This window comes from Gekko japonicus, unplaced genomic scaffold (genome assembly GCF_001447785.1).
Source record: "Gekko japonicus isolate JY-2015 unplaced genomic scaffold, Gekko_japonicus_V1.1 scaffold212, whole genome shotgun sequence".
In the NCBI taxonomy this organism is placed as follows: domain Eukaryota; kingdom Metazoa; phylum Chordata; class Lepidosauria; order Squamata; family Gekkonidae; genus Gekko; species Gekko japonicus.
Window position 1 is genome coordinate 579607 of NW_015161953.1, and position 22282 is coordinate 601888.

General features: G+C 41.6%; 2 protein-coding genes across 2 annotated transcripts in view; one reads left to right on the plus strand and one right to left on the minus strand.

Annotated features, from left to right (window-relative positions):
- The window catches only part of DOCK2 (dedicator of cytokinesis 2), a 556464-nt gene that overhangs the window by 273605 nt on the left and 260577 nt on the right, over nt 1–22282 (minus strand). The gene's annotated exons all lie outside the window — the stretch shown is intronic.
- FAM196B (family with sequence similarity 196 member B) overlaps nt 18897–22282 on the plus strand; it is a 51204-nt gene continuing 47818 nt past the window's right edge. Inside the window, exon 1 of the mRNA XM_015429464.1 lies at nt 18897–20257. Within this exon, the coding sequence (XP_015284950.1) occupies nt 18897–20257 (1361 nt within the window). The remainder of the gene's footprint in view (nt 20258–22282) is intronic.

The following is a 22282-nucleotide window of genomic DNA, read 5'->3' on the forward strand; positions in this document are numbered from 1 at the left end:
ATAATCACTCAAGGGAAAGAATCCAAGGTTGCTGTCCCTACCAGAAAGCTAAAGGCACTTAGTGAGCAGGTTTGTGGATGCCTGGGTAGCCTCAGAGAGAGTGCTTCCCCACTATAATGTATGGGAAATTACACTTATATATCCTCACATGACATTATGCATTTCCTTCACATGCCAGTGGTAATGTAGAATCGGGAAAAAGAATACGGACTACATAATGCCATCAGAACACAAGGTATGCTTTACTAAATGCAATAGAGAGTAAAGGGGGAAATGTGGGCAGAGGATGTTGCCCAGATTTTGTAGTTCAGCATTTAGTGCCCACATGGAGAGAAAAGAGACTTTAAACAAACCACCTATCTTGCCTGCACTACCCCGGGCTTGCTTTAAATAAATCTAATGAGGCATTCCAATAGTTTGGAATGGCAAGAAAGAATGTTTCACAGAATACATTTTATGACAAGGAATACAGCTCTGACAAAAATAAAGTGACAAAAAGCAATGCCTTTTTTGTTTTCTGCAAACCATTTTAAAGACTACTTTGAGGAGTTTTAACAAGTTCCACAAAGTAAAAGAATATATATAACACAATTACACAATATATATTCTGTTCTTGCTGACATTTGGGGGTTCATAAAACAGAACATTCTAACTGTATCAAAACTGCTCTTTTAAAGCATACATAATTAAAGGCAGAATTAAAATAGCATTAGTTCTCCAAGTATTAACAAAACCCCATGCAAAATCAGAGGAGGATGGATGGTACAATTCTCTGAAGACAGCAGCTCAACCATTTTTAATATAGAATTGGAGGGATTTAGAAATAACCACTTTGTGGGTCACTAACAACCACAGAAATTGCAAAGTGAAAGGTAACCTTAGATGTCCATAAAATGAGGTATGCTTCAGCAACGCATGAATCAATATTCTTCTTCTCCCACTCATGTGTGTAAACCTACTAATTCACACAAAGGCTCAGAAAACAAAGAATTTGGTGGGAAATCGCAAGCAAAACATAAATTGGGAGGCAGCCAGTGTCCAACATCTGAAATCATATCAGAAAATGTGTGATGAAGAATTTATTTTTCATAAATAAGGAAGCCTTCATATGGGGTGCTCTCCTCAAACCCGTCTCTGTTTAGCAACATGGCATTGCTTTGTACACCTATATCCAGGTGATACCCCACTAGCCAGAAGATTTCCCTGAACCCCTGCACCTTGTTTCATTAACAAGTACTGGTGCCAGGTTAAGAGAGAGGAAGAGGCAAAAGCAAAGCCGAGGAGGAGGAGAAGAAGAAGAGGAGGAGGAGGGGAAGGAGGAGGAAGAGGAGGAGATTGGATTTATAACCCTCCCTTCACTACCCAAAGGAGTCTCAGAGCGGCTTACAAACTCCTTTCCCTTCCCCTCCCCACAACAGACACCCTGTGAGGTAGGTGGGGCTGAGAGAACTCTGACAGAAACTGCTCTTTTTCAAAAACAGCTCATTATCAGAACTGCTTGCCCAGGTGCAAGTGGAGGAGTGGGGAATCAAACTTGGTTCTCCCAGATTAGAGTCCGCGCACTTAACCACTACACCAAACTGGCTCTCTGTAACTAGATTTTGGCTTGCCAGCAGCATGCACAGCTAGCCTAGCTCTCCTGCATTCACACTGAAATTTCTTTTGATGTGTCTCCTGCCATGCCTACCCCTCTATGTGTTGAAACCTTCTGGATGTGTTGAAGTCTTTGCTGCTGCTGGGAAGGAAATGGGCTGACAATTAGCACAGCTGTCTGCTTCCTGCATCTGGCAACTTGTGGCTCTCATTTGCACTGCCCTTATCTGGGCATTCTGCTGTTGCATTGGTATGGACAAGGCTTAAAGTGCCCCCAAACTATTGTGCTTTGAAGCTGTTCCCACCAATGGTGGGGGAAAGGCTAGCATTTGTGCCGACTGCCTGAGATGGCCAGCTGTTTTAAACCTCAAAAGGGTCCTCCTGCCTACGACTGTCTGGGAGTCACAGTAGCTCCCTGGTTTGATGGCCTTCTGCATGCTGGCTGCTGACCAAGAGTACATAATATCATACAAGTCAAAGACTGCCCTAACCTAGAACAACTGAAGGGGGGGGGAATGATATCTTTGAGGCTGAAATAGAAAGATTTTATAAATCTCGGGAGAAGGAGCAAACTCAAAATACTCAAAATGGAAAATTCAAAAAATGAGGTAGTTTCCTTTCAGATTTATGACAGATAAAGCAGAGTTTAAAAGTAATATAACAGCTAATTCATGCTGCTCCAAAACTCTTAGATCTAGGATGCAAAGGATCTGATGTTGGGAAAGTGCTTTCCACCGTGGCAGAATACAGAACACCTTTGAGTCTTTGGCGCAGGAGTGCAGCCTGGGGCTCTGCCAAGCATAGTGTTCCTGCAGCATAGCAGGAAGGCCACTCCACAGAGCATCTGAGTGCTCTTGTTTTTACCTGCCTCAGATTCCTCTGCATCAAGGCACCAAAACTGATAATCCTGGAACAAACAAAAAGATGCAAAAGACTGCTGAAGTTCAGTTTGTGCAATCCATCCATTTTCTAAAGCTCATAAAGCTCAAAGGGGAAGTTCAGAATCAGAAGCTGTGGCTTTTCAGACAGTGATTACAGCATATCAAATAAACAAAAGGAGATTCAGGACAGCAAGTTTTGTCATACACTTACAACACCTGCTGTAAACAATAATGATATCATGAGTTCAATGTGTAATACCATGCACTTTCATTGAATAGTCAGCCTTGAATTATGTTATATGGATGTTCTGATCCTTTTCTCTAAAATCATGCAATTCTTTGGGTTTGGTACGATAATGAAGAGATCTGCATACTGTTCCTAAGCCCAGAAAATAAAGTGTCTTTTGTTTCAACCACAATGTCAGTGGCTTCTTTCCCCCATCTCCATTTTCACAAATGGCAGAAATTAAAACTTGCTTAGGTACAGTTGCTTGCAGCTATATCTCTAACACATGCTATATTTGTAGCTATTATTTGCATCAAGTGCTGAATACTATGAACCATAAGCAGAAGGCACTCAAGGGGAAGCCAGATCTTTCCCACCTTTCTTTTCAAATAGCAGCCGCTCAGTGATCTCTAAAAAGTTGATGCTGGATGTCAGGCAGGGATCTCCTGGACACAATGTCATAGAGCATGGGGATGCAGTGAAGAAGGGGAATTAGGCAATCATAACACTCAAGTCAGGCCCTAGCAGAATGTGGCCAGCAGAGTGTGAGGCAGCCCAAAGGGATGAATCAGGCCAGATTCAGAGCCTGGGGCAAGCCCAGGGTCAGAGGAGGACAATAGGCTGAGTTTGGCCCAATATGCATAATGTAGGGTGAAAGAGGATTGTAGCCTCAGCATCCTTAGAAGCAGAGGGGGGTGCCATTGGGCATGTGTGGGCCAAATTGGATTGGCTGGGGAACAGAAATGAGGTTTTGAGGGTAGAGCCAATTGTTGGGCCAGCCTTAAAAGCAATAATCACGCATTCCTGGGGGTGGCTGATGGAGGAGGGTGGGTCGAATATCTTGTAACATTGGCAAGTGACTGTAACCATGCCTCTAGGCATACAAATAAAGGTGCTGTTGGCAGAAGCAAGTCAGTGTGGGAGTCAGTTTGTTGTGGGCGAGGAGCTGCAAGCATGTGACAGAAGGTCATGTGATATCATAGAGGGCGAGCTAGAGATCTCACCGATCTCAGTCAGTCCATGGTCAAGAAAAACTAGAAGCCTGAAGAATGGGCCAATTAGTACCAGCATGTGAAATTCAGCCCCCTTCCCAAATGCTTTCTGACCTTTTGCCATGTACAGACACAATGCTGCAGTTGCAATAGAAGCCTTAATTTTGGCAGAATTCTCTAGCAAATTTATAACTATTTTCTTTAGCTGCCCTCCCTTTAGTACCCTGTACTATAAGAGGGGCAAGGATCCTGGTGTTATAGTGGATAGCTCAATGAAAGTGTCAACCCAGTGTGTTGCAGCAGTGAAAAAGGCAAACTTGGAATACTGTGTACATTTCTGGTCACCATATCTCAAAAAGCACATCACAGAGCTGGAAATAGTACAGAAGAAGGCAACCAAGATGACTGTGGGGTTGGACCACCTTCCTTATGAGGAAAGGCTGAAGAGTCTGGGTCTTTTCAGTTTAGACAAAGAGATGACAAGGGGCAGATGACAGAAGTTTATACAACTATGCATGGGGTAGAGAGAGTTGACTAAGGGAAATTTTTCTCCTCCCAAAATACTAGAACTTGTGAGCAACCTATGAAGCTGATGGACAGTAGATTCAGGATAGACAATAGTAAACACTTCTTTACACAGAGAATGATTAAAATGTGGAAACTGTTGCAAGAGGATGTAGCGATGGTCACAGGAATAAACAGCTTTAAATTTATTTTAGTATTTATTTATTTGATTTATATCCCACCAGCCCCGCTGAAGCAGGCTCAGGGCAGCTTACACACTGATAAAACATAACTAAACAATTATAGTACTCATAAAACCTTCTAAAAACAGTCCAATATCATAAAGTGCTAGCAAGATTTATAATAAATGCTTAAAGATGATGGCAACATTCATATTAATATGTTCTATGGTCTGCCTTGCTCGTCAGCTCCTTGATCTTCGTCATATATATGTGGCAGGCACAGGCTGTAAATGGTGACGCCAGGGAACAGGGCTCTGTATAGAGATTTGTTGCTGGTGTTGGTGGTGGTAGTATTGTTGTTGGTGGCAACTCATTAATCAAAAGCCTGGTGAAAGAGCTCCGTCTTGCAGGCCCTGTGGAACTGTAGAAGGTCCTGCAGGGCCCTGGTCTCTTCCAGGAGCTCATTCCACCAGTACAGAGCCACCACCAAAAAGGCCCTGGCCCTGGTTATAGCCAGCCTGACATCTTTTGGACCCTGGCGGTCAGTCGGTTTTGGGACCCAGAACAAAGTGCTCACTGGGGAACATATGGGGAAAGGCGGTCCCTCAGGTATGTCAGCCCTTGACCATAGAGGGCTTTAAAGGTCAAAACCCGCACCTTGAAACAAATTCAGTATGCTATCAGCAGCCAGTGCAATGCCTTCAGCACAGGCTGGATGTGCTCCTGTCTCACACAGTGGCCAACACAGGGAGACCATCAAGAGCCTAGCCACAGCATTTTGCAGTAGTGGCAGCTTCCAGATTTGCGACAAGGGCAGCCCTATGTAGAGAGCATTACAGTAGTCCAGTCTCGAGGTGACCATCACATGGATCACTGTTGCCAAATCATTGCAGTCAAGGAAAGGAACCAGCTGCCTAATCAGCTGAAGATGGTAGAAGGCTGGCTTAGCAATGGCTGCTACCTGGGCCTCCATTGTTAAGGAGGCATCCAAGAGCACTCCCAGACTCCCAACCTCCAACACTGGCACCAACGGCACCCCATCGAAGGTCAGGAGTAGGATCCCAGCCCTCAAACCATCCCAGCTCAGGCACAGGACCTCCATCTTCATTGGATTCAGTTTCAGTCAGCTCAGTCTAAGCCATCCAGCCACGGCTTGTAACACCTGGTCTAGATCTGGTTTAGAGGGGATTAGATAAATTCATGGAGGATAGGTCTATCAGTGGCTATTAGCCATGGTGACTGAGGGGAACGTCCACATTCAGAGGCACTAAACCTCTGAATCCCAGAGCCAGCAATATCAGGGGAAGGCCTCAGCCTCTTTGCCTTGTTGGCCCTCCAGGGGAACTCCAGGTTGGTCACTGTGTGAGACAGGATGCTGGACTTGATGGACCACTAGTCTGATCCAGCAGGGCTCTTATGTTCTTCGCGAATTTCCTCCCTCAGACTCCACAGATCTCAGCTTCCACATGGTGGCACATTAGGACACTACACTAGTATTTTTGTCTTGGATTTTGCATTAGTTGCAGGCCCATATTATTTGGATAAGTTACAGTTGCTACAGACTGAAAGTAGGGACAAAGGGCTGGATGCCATGATCCATTAGTGAAAGGTGCTGATGATAGTGGATTTTCCTCCTGGGAGAGCAAAACCTATGTGGTCTAGTAGTTTACCAGTGTGCTTTAGTAGGTATGATTAAGGACATCAGATATTAGATTGCTTCTAGATTAAAGACATGAGAATTCAGTCATGAGAAGGACATGAGAATTTGGTCATTCAATATCCAATGAGTCTTATTGGCAACTATTTCTCACCCACATTCCGAAGATATTACAAATTAATAACAAAGCTCAGCATTTACTCATTTTTGAGCATTTACCATCAAACATACAAGATGCATTTGGAATATATGGCACAATGTAAAATGGTGCTCTGGATGCAGCTGTTCACAGATGATCTTTAAGTAAAAAGGTTAGCAAGATTTAAGGGGCAGCAACTATGCTTACATTTTCATCCATTTTACACAGCCTAAAATGGTACATCCTACTGAACAATGCTAAAGTTGTAGTGGGGAAGGGTAGGTGAGGAGAAACTGCTTTATTTGTCTTATTAGTAATAATGCTTTAATGTGCTCAGAATAAGTTAGATAACCACACAATCTAAAATAGAGATTCTCATTTAAATACTTGACACAAGCAACTGTCTGGTCGCCATGTAAATTTTTATAATGCTAACGGCTGTAAATAATTGAAAGTCAATTAAAATAAATGTCTTATCAAGGACAAATGCCATTAAATTACTAATAAAACATTTATGCTAAGGCATGAACAATTTAACATGTTTAGAATAGAGCATATAATAATTTAAATAGTCAAACTACATTGTTAGAAAACCAATGAAGATGTAAATGTATGAAGAAGCGCACTCCTGTGCAAGAGCATTTACTGATTTGACATGCTCTTATTATATCAGCTGCCCTCTAAATTCTATTTTGAAAGGAGAGTAATTTTCTATTTGTATAACATTGTCATCTTGGGCTGATTTCACTTTTATTATTGTCACCTATTATTTAAGGCTGCTGGATTAATTAAGCCTGCAGTGTACTGACAAAACATTTAATGAGGTCAGAAAACTTAGTGTGTAGTAATTTTTGGATTGAATCTTAAACCTTGTTTCTGCTTGTACCATGCTTTGTCCAGCATGGAGGCTTTCCTTTCCCACAGAGCACACTGCTCTAGCATTAGCTACTGTTTTCCTCACTGAAAGACAGTGACCTTGCATGAGCAGAACTTCAGAAGTATCCTAGTATTGAAGGAATGGATGAGAGCCACCACCCAAAATGGAAAAGGGAGCTGCGCCACCGTCTCTCTAGCCGTCTCAGCTCTCGCTTCATCAGCTGCAGCTCCTGGGTATACCAGGGCGCCAGCCTAGAGCGAGTGAGGAGAGGACGCCTGGGAGCAATCTCATCAATGGCTGCGGAGAGTCGGCAATGCCAGTCCTCCACAAGCTCATCCAATGAGCCACCAGGGGGCCTCGGATCCCGTAGAGCCATCTGAAGCCATACTGGGTCCATTTGGCTCCTCGGGCGAGCTAAAAACTGCTCACCGCCTAAACAGGGTCGGGGTGGAACATTCAGATGGGCCTTTAGGGCATAGTGGTACTGCTACTGCAGTAATCCGGTTCACTGTCACCCCAGCCGCGAAGATCAAATCAAGCGTGTTACCGGCCCAATGCATGGGGGGCAATATGAATTGAGAGAGTCCCAGTGCTGCCATGGATGACACTTGGTCCGTAGCCCATAGCCCGACTTAGACCCTTTTCAAATTACCTATGTATACCGTTTCAGTAACTGGCTGCTAATGGATTTTTTTCTGTCATTTCAGACAAATCCGTTTTAGTAACCAGCTGCTAGTGGAATTTATTAACTTGTTCATACAAACCCACTTGCATCAGGTTAGCAAAGCATGATTGAGCTGCTTTTGAGGGAAACTGCTTTTTTCCATTTTCAACCCCTTTGCTGCACTTCTGAATTGCTGTGATGTGCTGTTTAAAATGTCCATAGTGCTTCCTATAATGCCACTTCCCCCCCACACCCTTTCTTGCTGCATGATCTTCCTTGGACTTTTTTTTAACATTCTAAGGTGAGCGCCAGAGCTTTTATTCTGGGGGAACCTCTTCAACAAAATTCTTTTAAAAATGTTTAAAAGTTCATGCATTTTCAGTATACAGATTGAAAACTTCATTTCCCTCTTGAGAATTCCAGCACCTCTTTTTCAAAAAAAAAGAGCCCTGGTGAGTGCTATAGCACTAAACTGCTATAGCAGCATCATTGAGATGCATTGACTCTGTTGACTCCATTGAAATGCTATAGCAATGAATGTTATAGCAATAAAACACTCACCTTGGAAAGTTAAAAAAATGTCCAAGGAATATGGTGTGGGGGAAAAGTAGCACTGTTTGAAATGACCATAGCATTTCAGAGATGGCTCATTAACTGAAGGAAATTTGCTGTATGAAACCCCCATGCCTGTATTGCTTTAACTCTAAATCGGGTCAACAACGAATAACATCTGGTTTGGAATGGTAATGTGAAAAGGGCTATAATATTTAATTCAAAGTAGTTTCAGAGGGTAGCCATGTTGGTCTGCAGTAGAGCAGCTAGATTCAAGTCAAGTAGCACCTTAGAAATTAATGGGAGTTTCAGGGTGTAAGCTTGTTAGATTCACAGTGTCTGATGCAGGGAGTTTGAATCTAACTGTTAATTCAAGGTGACATCTTAAAAATCAGTAAGTTAAAGTCTTATATACAAATAAATCCTAGTACAAAAATATTAAAAATCAACACTGAGAAAAAATTCAAAACATTCTAGAAAAGGCAAGGGATAATTAACCTGTGATTGTACCAAACAGGTGTGTGTAGAGAGAGAATCCAAATGCCTCATCTCCAATCAACATCTTCCTAACTTCTAAATGTGGGGGCCCTTGGACAGAGTCTCAGATGAGGATCTAAAATGAGTCATATATTTTATTTTACAAAATTTATACTCCACCTTTATGCCCTCATAAGGGTGACCAAGACAGTTGAGATTGGTTGCTGTTAGCCTGTGCTATCCATAAAATCTGCCAACTGCAAAACACTTCATTCAACTTATTATTCAGATACCAGCAACATATATTGCAGTTGAAGAAGATAAGATTTCCAGTTGGAAAATAAAATTACTTTCTGTTACTTCTTCTATAAGAAACAGTTCTAACCCCTCCTCATTTAGGCATCCTTAGCTATATTTGCATAGCAAAACGTAGAAGAAGAATGTAATGTGTTAATGTACCAAACTGCAGAAAGTCAGCATGGTGCAGTGGTTAGAGGATCAGACTAGGATCTGGGTTGATCCTAGTTGAATCCCCAGTCTACCAAGAAAGCTTGCTTGGTGAATCTTGGGCCAGTCACACACACTCAGCCTTGCCTACCTCATAGGACTGTTGTGACTGGATAAAAAGTAGAAAAGGAAAACCATTTACGTCATTTTGGGTCCCCATTGGGGAGAAAGACAGGGTATAAATGAAGTCAAATAAATAAATAGCAGTCTACCAGTTTATGCATTAAATGTATGGAAATGCTTTTCTAGGGATTGGTAAGTACTGCTCATGTGTAGAAAACAGGTTCTTTGTGAAATGGCTTTCTGATCCAGGATTATTATTCAAGCATGGCTAGAAAATGTTAGCATACGAGCTGTGAAGAGGTATAGAATTTACAGGTGGAAAAGAGAACCTTGGGGGGAAAACACAAGAGAGGCATACATCAAGATGTAATCTCATATGCACAACTGCATGAGGCAACAGACAAGAAGTTCCCAGCAGCACACTTTCTACATTCAATTCTTTCCAAGATCGTGTGAGGAAAAGCCATACAGAAGTGGCTCCACAATGTTGCAGTAATGTGTAAACTGGACAGTAATCACACAGTGTGCTAATAATACAGTGTCTGTGCTAATAATGCTCAAGTTTCAGGGCCAGAAAGTCCTGTCCACATTATATAATGCAGCTGAAACAAACCATTTTCAGCTGTTGACTAAAACCAAGGGAGCTTCCCACCCTGGGGCCCCCTTCCCCATTGCCGCATAACAGGCTGGCAAGGGGAGGGGGGGGGCTCTTCAGTGTTACCCAGTGTTGCACTGTAGGTGACAGCATGCACTGGAACACCATGCCAACAAAACTGCCCCCCCATGCTCCTGCCAGGTTGCTGGCTACAGCTGAAAACCCTAACTAAAACCCTAAATATGTCTGCTAACTGAGGGAATCAACCTAGCCAAACATTAGGAGGTGCAAGGGATAGTAGTTTATTTGACCTTTTAGGTGTAGTGGTTAAGTGTGTGGACTCTAATCTGGGAGAACCGGGTTTGATTCTCCACTTTTCCACTTGCAGCTGCTGGATGACCTTGGGCAAGCCATAGTTCTGTCGGAGCTGTTTGTTCTTGAAAGAGCCGTTCTCAAAAGAGCTCTCTCAGCCCCACCTACCTCACAGGGTGTCTGTTGTGGGGAGGGGAAGGGAAAGGAGTTTGTAAGCCACTCTCTCCTTTGGGTAGTGAAGGGCGGGGTATAAATCCAATCTCTTCTTCTTCTTCTAAAATGTCAAACTACTCCCCCTTGCACCTTGTTCTTGCTTTTTTTCTCCTACTTACTGGTATGTCCTTATTTTTTTCCAGATTCAAACATTAAGTAAATAGTCTTTGGAAGAAAAAAAGAAGCAATTGTTAAGACATTGTCTTTACCAGGAACAGAGACGGTCAGTTTATGTCTGCAACTGTCTGAAATTTATGCATAAAGGCAGGATTCAAACAAAGAAAAATTGCCATGGCTTAATCATTGTTTTGTACTCCATCACTCTCAAATTTTACATTTGGGGGAAAATTGCTTTGATTGGTCTGAGCTCTGCTTTGATAGCACAGATATACAGATCGATTGCTGTTAAACAAAACTTAAGAAGGAATGCTATTTCAACATAAATCAGACGTTAAATGAAATACAATATTTAGTATGCCTTTGAACAGTTTTAACAGGGAGGTTTTTTAACGGTGTGAGAGAAAAAAGAGGACAGAAGAATGGTATTGGATTCTTTGACAATTTCCCCTCAAAAATTATCTACAGTCTTTGCTACAGAATAAGGAATCTACCATTTGACATTCATTTCAATATAAGCTCCGCATAAAAATTCTTGCAAGCAAATACCTAGATTCAGTTCTATTAGCTTCAATGGGCAAACACTACAGTGGATATCCATTGGTGGTTTTACTTACTGGGGACTGCTTTTCTGACCTGTTACACAAAAATTCATAAGAGATTCTTTCCAGGTAATTTTATAGTCTGTTTTAACATGCCATACCTAGCCAACAGACTTTACAATCCATGTCAATCAATTATGGCCTACTCCATAAAAATGAACACCTTCCACACATCTGTTGATTTTCATGAACTTTTATGAGAACTGCCAAGTCTGGTCCATCCGAGGCTAAACCACAACACTACTTCTCAAATAGGCAGGCAAAAAATTAAAATACATACTTTTAAAAATTACTACACATACAAAGAATATTTAGTTCCTCCAAATATGGGTCAGGAGAACTGAGTCATGGTGTCTGTGTATCTCCCACCCTGATAGGTACAAAGCAGTTGACCTTTCTTTTCCACTGTAGAATGGAATCAGTTCAGAACTAGTAGAACACCTTTCTCCATGGCTTTCTCTTAAACAGGGTTAATGTTAGGTAGCTACTCTGCTAAGGGAGAAGAGTTGCCAACTGTCGGTTGGGAAATTCAGAGGGGGTGAAGCCTGGAGAGGGCAGAGTTTGGGAAGGTGTGAGGCCTCAGAAGGTTTAGTACCATGATGTCCGCCCTCCAAAGCAGCCATTTTCTCCAGGGGAACTGAACTCCATAGTCTGGAGATCAGTTCTAATTCCAGGAGATCTCCAGGCCCCTCCTAGAAGAACAAACAGTGGTCAGTGGCTCCTATGGGATTTCTGACACCATGAGAAAGGTGTTAACAGCTATATCAATGTTTGGTTTATGCTGGACTGTCTCTCCGGTAAGAATAGACTGAACAACCAACATGAGACATTCTAAATGTTCTGAAAATAAAGTTTCTGAATTTTAGGAATGATAACTCTGTCAAGAGAACAGTAGAGCAGAAAATGTGTCATAAATGTTTTGTGAAGCACTACTGTGAACAAGCATGTCTCCACTCTGCACAATCAATCTGCTGATCCTTTAAAAAAGTTACAAGAACTAGCTATAAATCAGGTGCTGTTTATTTGCTGTTTTATAGAGACATCCTGAGTCATACAGTCCCGAATGACTTTGCTTTGACCTTGGGTGTATTTTTATAAGACCCCATCTGTTATGCTTCCAACTTTATATTAAAACAGTAAAACGGGAATGCTCTTTTTCCTTATTTGGATCACTCCTTAATGTTAAAGAAAACATCCAACCAGAACAATTATCATGACATTCATATACAGAAACCTTTCTGTAAGTAACATAACCTCTATGTAACCTGAAAATTACTTCAAAAATACCATTAATACAGGGTCTATTCATTCCACCCTCTACTACCCTTTCCTCATTTTTCTGTCCAGACTTATAAGGATCCTGCTGTGGGAGGAAATGTACAATTCCTGCCAGGCCAAAATTTATGATAAACTATGCTTGTCTTCACTCAGCAAATCAATAGGGAAAGTATGTGCCCAGTGATCATAACATACTTTTGCTTTACTTTAAAATACCTATTGTAGAACAAAATACCTTAAAAAGCAAAATTATGACTTATTATTCATCTAGCATTTCTATTTTTGAATCATAACTACTAGGTAAAATAATAAGAATTAAAATAAAACAATGTCTATTTCAAGAACCCATATTCAATTTTTATTCCTACACAAATCCTACTTAACTAAAAAATGCTTTCCTCCAACTCAGTCTAGCCTGGATGATGCCCCCCTACCTTGATACAGCTCATCTGGCTACCTGGATTCATGTCATTATGACACAGAGACTAGACTAGTGTAATACATTTTACATTGGTCTCCCATCAAAATCAACCTGGAAACTACAGTTGGTGCAGAACACCATGGCTTGGCTTTTATCAGGAGCTAGACAGAGCATGCATACTATGCCTATTCTACAATCAGTCAATTGGCTGCCCATCAGGGCTGGCCCTCTCACTAGGCCCACTAGTATCTCACCTAGGGCGGAGCTCCGAACAGGGCGCCAACTGCCCTGCTGGAGGCTGCCCAACCCGGGCCTAGTGAGCGGGGAGGGAGGCGTATTTGCCTTGTATTGGCCAAGTCTTACCATGAAGGGTTCATGTGTCATTCTAGAATGAAGAGAAAGAGGAAATGGGCAGTATTATGAAACAGTCAAAGAAATAAAAGAGATAAAGACAACTGGGGGAAACAGTTAGATGTTACAGAAGGTAGAACAGACAAAGATGAGCAACATCAAAACCATACATCAGTAATAGAGGGGGGCTTAACTCAAAACTGAGGTGGGTTTAACTCATACAGGGGAGGAAAAAATGTTGAGGGCCCTGATTAGGTAGCTATGAGGGTGGGGAAGGGCTGTGTACAATGGAATTTACTATTAACTGTCAGTTCTTAGTACACCTTAAACTTTCCTGTAGAATATTAATAAACTGTTAAAATTCTTTAAAACTTTACAGATTTTTAAAAACAGCTAAAATCTTCTAATAACTGAGCTACTATAAAAAGATGTGCTATAAAAATAAAGGCAGACTTAAATTAAAAGGTGAAGCTGTTAACATTTGTTCTGTAGCCCATCAAATTGTAATAAGTACTCTTTGGACTTTTTGAACTTATACCTTAGCACCAAATAAGGCAGTAAATTCTGCAGGGGTTTCGTATGTTATGCTAGTTTATGCTGGCCATTAAAGTATAGCTGACTGATATACCAAAATTGTCTTGCTTTAGGTTTCCTTCAATGGTACTTACAGAAATGTTCAACAGCATTTTTCTCTTGTACTCAAGACAGAGCACGCTGAAGTTTGCTCAAGCATTTTGATGATGCTACATGACCACAAAATTCATCAGTACTTCTATGTGACAAAATGTACTCCTACTCAAGAAGTAGCATTTTTATCCCACCTTTAAAATTCTTTTTCTCTCGGGGGAAAACTTTTGCACTCTGTGCTATGTTAGCATTTTGCTGGCATAAATGTTTCAGTATTTACATCTTCAAATGAAAGAGAAAAAAATAGAAAGAGCAACTGATCACAGACGGTAGTCTTTTTTTCCCTTTTTAAAACACAGCTTTCTGCAAAACACAAGCTAATATTTTGGCATGAAAGTTATGAAAGCAGTGCAGAAGCATTATATTGAAGGACATACAGAGGGTACAGAGAAAAATATACATAGCTTCAATACTATGTGTCATCTTTGTGCATGATACATTTAAAAGAATTCCATATTTATGACTGTACTTTGTCAGATTTAATAAATTATCTGATAGAACACACCACAACTTGCACTCTGAAAAAGTCAATCAAGCAAATAATGTGGGGCAGACTAAGGGTGCGGTCACACGGTCCTTTTGATTGGGGTTCGCCACTGTTCCCTAGCGCATTTAAATTTCCCATTCACATGTGCCAATCTGCCTCCCATGCTGAAGCAAGCTTACTCCCGCAATTGTTCCGGTTTTTCCTGCCCCCTGGAAAATCAAGTATTTTCCTGGCACTTGCGCTTTGAATGCACGATTTCGCCCATCTGGACAGCCATCTTTCACAATGATTGCGATTAGGGCCATCTGACTGCTCTTTGTGCGATTTTTTTTTAAAGCTTCCAGTTTGAGTGCTTGAGTAAACATGCGCTTAATAAATCCATTATTAAACGTTATTTTATATTCATTTCTCTGTTTGAAGTTAATGTGAATTTCTTGTAAGAAACAGAAGCCCATTCCCCAGGAACTGTCAGAGCTTACAGCACCCTGGAGGTGGGAACAAAAGATGGCTCTGGCAGCCTGGACGGGGGCCGGCATGGAGGATGGCGGAGAGGGCGGGGCTGAGCCTTTTTTCATGGGGAAATGGCAGCAGCAGCACCACCACCCACAGTGGCCGCAGGAGCAGCAGCCACCCGAGCCTGCCCCATGGCCGGCAGGATCGTCTGGGGGGACTCGGCATGGTTGAGGCTCCGCCGCAGCCCCGACGAGCCGAGCTGAGTGCAGTAGCCTGTTGGCCGGTCTTCCTTTTCCTGCCCCTCCAGGGCTGGTCGGGCAGGCGGCTTGCTGGAGCTGTCAAGGACAATTTAGCCAAGGCATCAACAGGGGTAATGCAAAAAAGGATCATCAGAGGAAGAGGCTGATTTTCCTTAGGAGCTGGCAGGCGAGCGGGTGGTGGAAGAGAGGGGCTGGCTGCATCTAATCAGCCCAACCCGAAGAAAAATGTTCCTGATTAAATTAAAGCGGGAGCAGAGTGCTATTACCTTCCCGGTGTGACCACAGTCTAAGTCTATCTGATCATAAGTCTGAAGTAGTTTCTAGAATAAGAAATATTTGTGTATACTAGGATTAAATTCTCTTCCCTTCTTGATATCATAGACCTTGTATGGATTCTGTGCATTAGACTCTTCACTTCTATGGGAACCCACATGGCTTTTAAACTCTTCATTTTTTTAAATGTTATTTTTAAACATATCATAAATCAATAACATCAAAACACTAAAACAAACACCACAAAGATTACAAACTACCAAAAATCTATGAACAGTATGCCAGAGTATAAATTTGACATTATTACATGAACACAAACACATGAATCTAACACAATACCCACTAAGGAAAGGTGACACCATAAAACAGTGCTTATACCATGTATACATTGTATATATTATAATAAGATTAAAGATTTTAAGCTTTTGGAATGACTTCAAGCTGTGGCAAGTAATCCAATATAATAGACCACACCTCTACAAAGTCAGTTTGATGTGGGTTTAACTCATACTGACTAATCTGATATGCAATTTTTACCATTACATACATTTCCCATATCTTCTGATGCCATAAACTGAGGGTTCATTTCTGAAGGAGCCCACGTGGCTGGAGTCCAATATGTGTAGAGTCCAATGTATATAGCAATTAATAAAACAAAGACTGCTAGATATAAGTGTTCAGATAGATGCCACGCTGCTAAATTCTTTGAGAATAGCCCCCCTTTACAAGCAACTTCTCCTTTAACTCTTTCATCTTACTTTACAAATTTGCCTAATCCCAAGCATAGGACAGCATTTACCAAAGCACGGTTGGATACCTTACAATTGGTGATGATGGTAAGAGGCCATTACAACACGATGCCATATAAAGAATGTGTCTGTACTTGCGATCAGAATTCTATTGAGAATCTAGGTCATGTGGTCTTTTACTGCCCAAGATTTGCATTAGAATACAAAAGATATCTTGGGTATATTTTATTACAATATCCAGGGAGAGCAGATAACGAGAGACTAACTATATTCCTTGCCAACAAAAGTAAATGGATAACAATGCACGGGTGATAAAGGCCTTATCAAAACCATCCACTGTTAATGCGGCTGATGGATAAATCTATGTATTTTGTTGAGTCTCTGAATTGCTTGAATTGATGTTGGTTTTAACTCAAATATTTGTGATCTTAATGATTCTTTATAAAATTGTAAAGTATATTAGAGATTTTATTGTTACTGTGATTTGTTGCATTATCTCTGATGTTGTTGGTATTTTTGATGTTAATTGCTAAGGCTGTGTGCTAATGCAATAAAGCTTATGATTGACTGATTGATACAGCACATAAGTCTATATACTACTATTATGGTGTGCCAACTGTGTTTGTACGCACTGAGCTCTACATGCATAGGGCACTCAAAGAAAATATCCATTGTGGGATAAGAGGAGCTAGCACCATTGGTTTGAGTAATCAAGGGCCAACTTTATTAATTTGTATATCCAAACAGTATCTGCAGCAGTCAAGGGAACAGAACTCATTTCATATCTGATTTTTGCAGTATGTACATTTTATGGTATGCAGAAGAGTCAGGCCACCTCTGTCTGCACATCCCTGATTTTCCAGGCAAGGCCACCCAGTTGCTCAGACCCCTAGGTTGTCAAATTGTATACAGCCCTGGCTTCTCCTTGCCAAGCAGTTGCTAGTGCCCAAGAGAGATGTCCATGTCCTAGTTCCGTTAAGGCAACATAACATCAATTTCTGGTCTGAGGTTTTCCCGATCACCCACACTACTGTCACAAGCAAGCAAACCCCATCCAACATAGGGATGCCAGTCCCCAGGTGAAGGTGGGGGATCCCCCAATTTTTGGGGCTTCCCCAGATGCCGGCCAGCTGGCCAGTGGGGGGAAGCCCTGCCCCAATAGTCATCTGCAGCCCTGATTGAAAAGAGTGGGCATCATGCATGCCTGCCCCACAAGCCGCAAATTCACGGGTTGCAGGGCAGGTACCCTGGGTACCCACTCTTTCCAAGTGGATGCTGTGCTTGAATTCGGCTTGCAGGGCAGGCAAGCAAGGCACCCGCTTTTTCCCCAACCACTGAAAGGGAAAGTGTGCATGTGTGACCCTGCATCCCTGAAATGATGATGTCACTCTGCATTATGTCATCATGTCGGGGATGGCCCTTCCCCCTCCTGGACCATCTCCCAAATCCCCCTACAGGGGAGAAGATGGGACCTGGCAACCCTAATCCAACAGGCTGCTAGGATCCAGGTGAATCCCATTCCTGCAATCTACAGAATACAGAAGGTGAAATGAACAACCAGGTTGAATCTATCAGCCCTAGTGTGTTATAATTTGTTATTTGTACATGAGGTGTAATTGGGCCCTTATATATAATTTTAAAATCTTTGTTTAATATGTATCTTTTTATATTAGGGTTGCCAGCCTCCAGGTGGGCCCTGGGGATCTCCTGCTTTTACAACTGATCTCCAGCTGACAGAGATCAGCTCCCCTGGAGAAAATGGCTGCTCTGAAGGGTGGACTCTATGGCATTGTACTATGCTGAGGCCTCTCCCCACCCCAAACCCCACCCTCTCCCGGCTCCACCCCCGAAGTCTCCAGGTATTTTCCAATCCAGACCTGGCAACCCTATTTTATATATTTCATATATTACACTTTTATTGTTGGCCCTCTTTTGCATTTGACTAACCTTTTTTAGGTTCTGGATTCTAGGTTTATGGTACAATCCCCCCCCCCCTTTCATCCCCGCCAATCCTTAATCATCGCCATTATTATTTTTATTTAAAACTGCCTTTCTCTACAACATGCAAGTGTTCCAGTTTGTGTATGTTATCTGACACCATCCCAAGGCATTATTAAAAATAACTTTGAGATTAAAACAATTGCTTAATATAATATAGCAACTATTTTCTTTTTTTTTTCCTTTCAGAAACCATATGCTATTCCATAAAAGCTAGTCTCCAGACACCAAGATATTTTTGGACGTCACCATAGTCACACAGTTCCTTAGACATCCTTAATCTCAAACCTGTGTCAACAAGATCAAGGACCATACTACAGTAATCTACTTTCATTTAATCCTGTTGGATGCTTTACTTCTCTTTGGTCACAACTCGCAGGCTTCTGTTCAGCTATTTAAGATTAATTTCATCAGTAACAGTAAGAAGATGGAACAAGAAGAAAAAAAACCTATAAAGGAAAAGTTTCAGTTTAGTATTAAAGAATATGTTTTTCTAGGAGACCTATGCATCTGGAAAGCAATTGCCCTGAAGTGCTATAATGTTTGTTGTTTACACTCTATGCAAATACAGAATATCTGGGATCAAATATTTAAATTGTAAGTTAATTCTTTCAGTCATAGAAATAATACTTAGAAGTGAATTTTTAAAAACTGCAAACAAGAAGTTACTAGCTCAATATATACACAATAAGAACAAAGAGAATGAAAAGGTACTTTTTTGTCCAACAACAATAGTCTGTTTTTATTTGGGGGCCCAGCCAGATGTTGCTCAAATGACCAAATGAAATGGGTCGCAAAGAAACGCATTATCTGGATACATTAAATTGTGACACAATGGCTCAACAAGACATTAAAGTGCGCCCGGTGCTGCTAAAGCGGAACAGCCTGGATTCAGTAGATTTTCAGAGGCGGCCCCACCATCGCAGAAGCAAATCTCAACAAGTCCGATTCAAAGATGATGGAACAGACAATCCACCACTGACAGAATCGGATCTGGAGACAGCAGCCATTCAAGACTCATATACATTGGATAAAATACAAACATCACAACCCCACAACCAAGTAAACACTTCCCTCAATTTCCCTTCATCTCACATGGGATTACAAAATATTGCCATACAGACATCTCCTAGTCTCAGAAAACACTTTCCTGTATTTAAAAAGAAAAGAATTACAGCAAGCAAGTCCTTAACTGAAATGCCAAAGGAGTCCGAATATTCTGTTCAAGTAAATGGGAATCTTTCTGAACAAGATGCCATCTCTTCCAGTCTCTCTTACTTAAGTATCAATCGGCATTTAGGTGACGGACCGAGAGCAGCCACAACAGCCAATCTGCTGTTTGAAAGGGTACCTACAGCACAAAGCAATGGGCCTATCTATTTGGGTTCAGATAAATTTGCAATACTGGAAAAAGCAACTGTTTCTACCCAGGTGCCTGAATACACACACCCGGGTTCTACACAAGACAATTTTTCCATTTATGGCCCAGATACACAAATGGATTTAAGCAGTTTAGTTCATTCTTCTACAGCTCTGAGACGATGTGATGAGAACTCTTCAGTGCATATGGGCTCAGAAAAATCTCTCCCTTACGTCAGCTATAACTGTAATGAAACTAATGTGGGTCATGGTTCTTGTAAGGAAAAAAACTATACTGAGCTACTGGCCTCCAGTGATGACACTGGTACTAAGGAAATCATTCCATCATCACCTCAGTTATGCCACAGTTCATTACACTGCTCCCTCAGAGAACATCAGCAACCAATACAGCAGAAAACAGACTCTGACCATAAGACACTGACTAATAATAACCAAACAATAAAGTCATTTGCTAACAACAATGCATTACCTTCTGTTCCCTCATGTCAAACTAAAGCAGAGAACATTTCCACCAATACCGAAGTGCCACAGTATGACAACTACTTAGAAGGCTTTCACATAAATGCCTATCTTCCAGAGGCTGGAATAGAACCACAGAATCAAGACATTAAACAAATTAATCAAATCCATTTGGCACACAGTGAACTGTGTGCTCTACAAGATAGGCTCCAGTCTGTTGAGGAATCCTTGCAGTCAAACCAGGAGAAGATTAAAATCCTTTTGAATGTAATTCAAGACATGGAAAAGGCCAGAGCCCTCAATGAAGGGTATGAGGCGTTTTGATATTCAATCCTATTTTATTAATGTTAACTGCATTATTTTAAAATAATACATTCTTTCCTTTTAAATCTTTCTCTTGGGGATATTTTTGGATGCAAGCAATTCTTAAATCACATTCTGCTACAATATTTCATATTTTCCCAGTTATAAATCAAATAAATTGTTGTTTCACAATTTGTGTTTAAAGCATAAAATATAAAAACCATCTTTACTAAGATTTATCCATATTTATGGTCAAGACACACTAGCATCAGATAGTTATTTCTCCTGGTGGTTAATCTTCAGTTTAGGGAGTGGCAAATCTGCCAAAAAAGCATAATGATAAATGGCAGCACTATTTCCTGATTTTAAAAAAATGTGTGTGCATGCACGCACACACACACACAAATGAGATTAATTCATTATTTTGAAACAGATATAAGAACAGGGGACCATTAAAACAGAGGGAAGGAGACATTTGGGGTTTGTTATTTGTTTTGGTTTTGGTTTTGAACAAGGGAGGTTTTAACTATTATTGTAAGCTGCCTTCAACCACAAAAAAGGTGGGCATATATATATATTTTAATTAATTAATTAAGTAATTAGTAGGCATAAGAAAAGCCTAAACAAGTGGTCCACCTAACCTAGCATCCTGTCTCATACAGAGGCCTGTCAGTTACTTCAGAAGGCCAAGAACAGAGCATAGAGGCTGCTGAGGCCTTTCCTTGATGTTGCCTGCTGGCACAGGGACTCAGAAGTTTACTGCCTTTGAATATGGAGGTTCCCTGTACACATCATGGCTAGCAACCACTGATAAACCAATCCTCCATGAATATGTCTAATCCCCTTGTAAAGCTGTATGTACCTTGGCCATCACTATATCCTCTAGCAGAAAATTCTACATTTTAATCATACCTTTGTAAAGTATTTCCTTTTGTCTGTTCTTAATCTACTGCCCATCAACTTCATTGGATGCCCTTGAGTTTTGGTATTTTGGAAGAGGGAGAAAAAGTTCTCAAGTCTACTGTCTCTACCTCATGCTTAATTTTATAAACCTCTATCATGTCCCCTTTAGTCCTCTCTTTTCTAAACTGAAAAGTCTCAGCCTTTCCTCATAGGAAAGGTGCTACAACATCTTAATCATCTTCATTGCCCTCTTCTGTAATTTTTCCAGCTCTGCAATGCCCTTTGCAAGATATGGTGAACAGAACTGTACATTATATTTAGGCTTGCCAAGTCCCCCCGGATCAGGCCCCGGGGGGAAACCCACCCCGATGTGCGCGTCACCAGGAAGTGACATTAGGATGCAAGGCACGCTGGGGCCATGACCATCGGAGGGAAAACTCTATGGTTTTCCCGGGAGTCCCTTGCTGCGGCGAAGAAACAACTTGGCAACCCTAATTATATTTCAAATGAGGCCACATCATAAATCTATATGGGGCATTATAATATTGGCTGTTTCATTTTCAATCCCTTTTCTAATAATCCCCAGCATTGAACTTGCCTTTTTTGCTGCTTCAGCAGACTGGGTTGGCATTTTCATTGAGCAATCCACTGCAACCCCAAGAGTCTCTTTCCTTCTCAGTCTCAACAAATTCAGACTTAAAGTTGGGAATTTTTTTGTTTCAGTGTGCATTACCTTTAGGGTTGCCAAAAACCCCGGTTTGCCAGGGGTCCACCGTTTTGGGGGCGGGTTCTACCCGCTGCCTGCCAGATGGCCAGTGGGGGAATCCCCGCCCCCAACACCCACAGCCACCCCTCTCCCTTCTCTCTTGAGAGAGAGGGGTGGCTGCCTTTAAGTGCATGGAACCCGTGTTTCCTCCCAAGCCCGATCTCCGCTTGAGATCAGGCTTGCAGGGAAATGCCAGCTTCGTGCACTGAAAAGGGAAACGCTGGCTCTTTGCTCTTAAAGGGGAAATGCCAGCTTGTGCACTTAAATGGGAAATGCCAGCTTGTGCACTTAAAAGGGAAACACCGGCTCCTTTAAGTGCAGGGAACTGGCGTTTCTGGAGATCCGTGCCACGGGCGGGGGG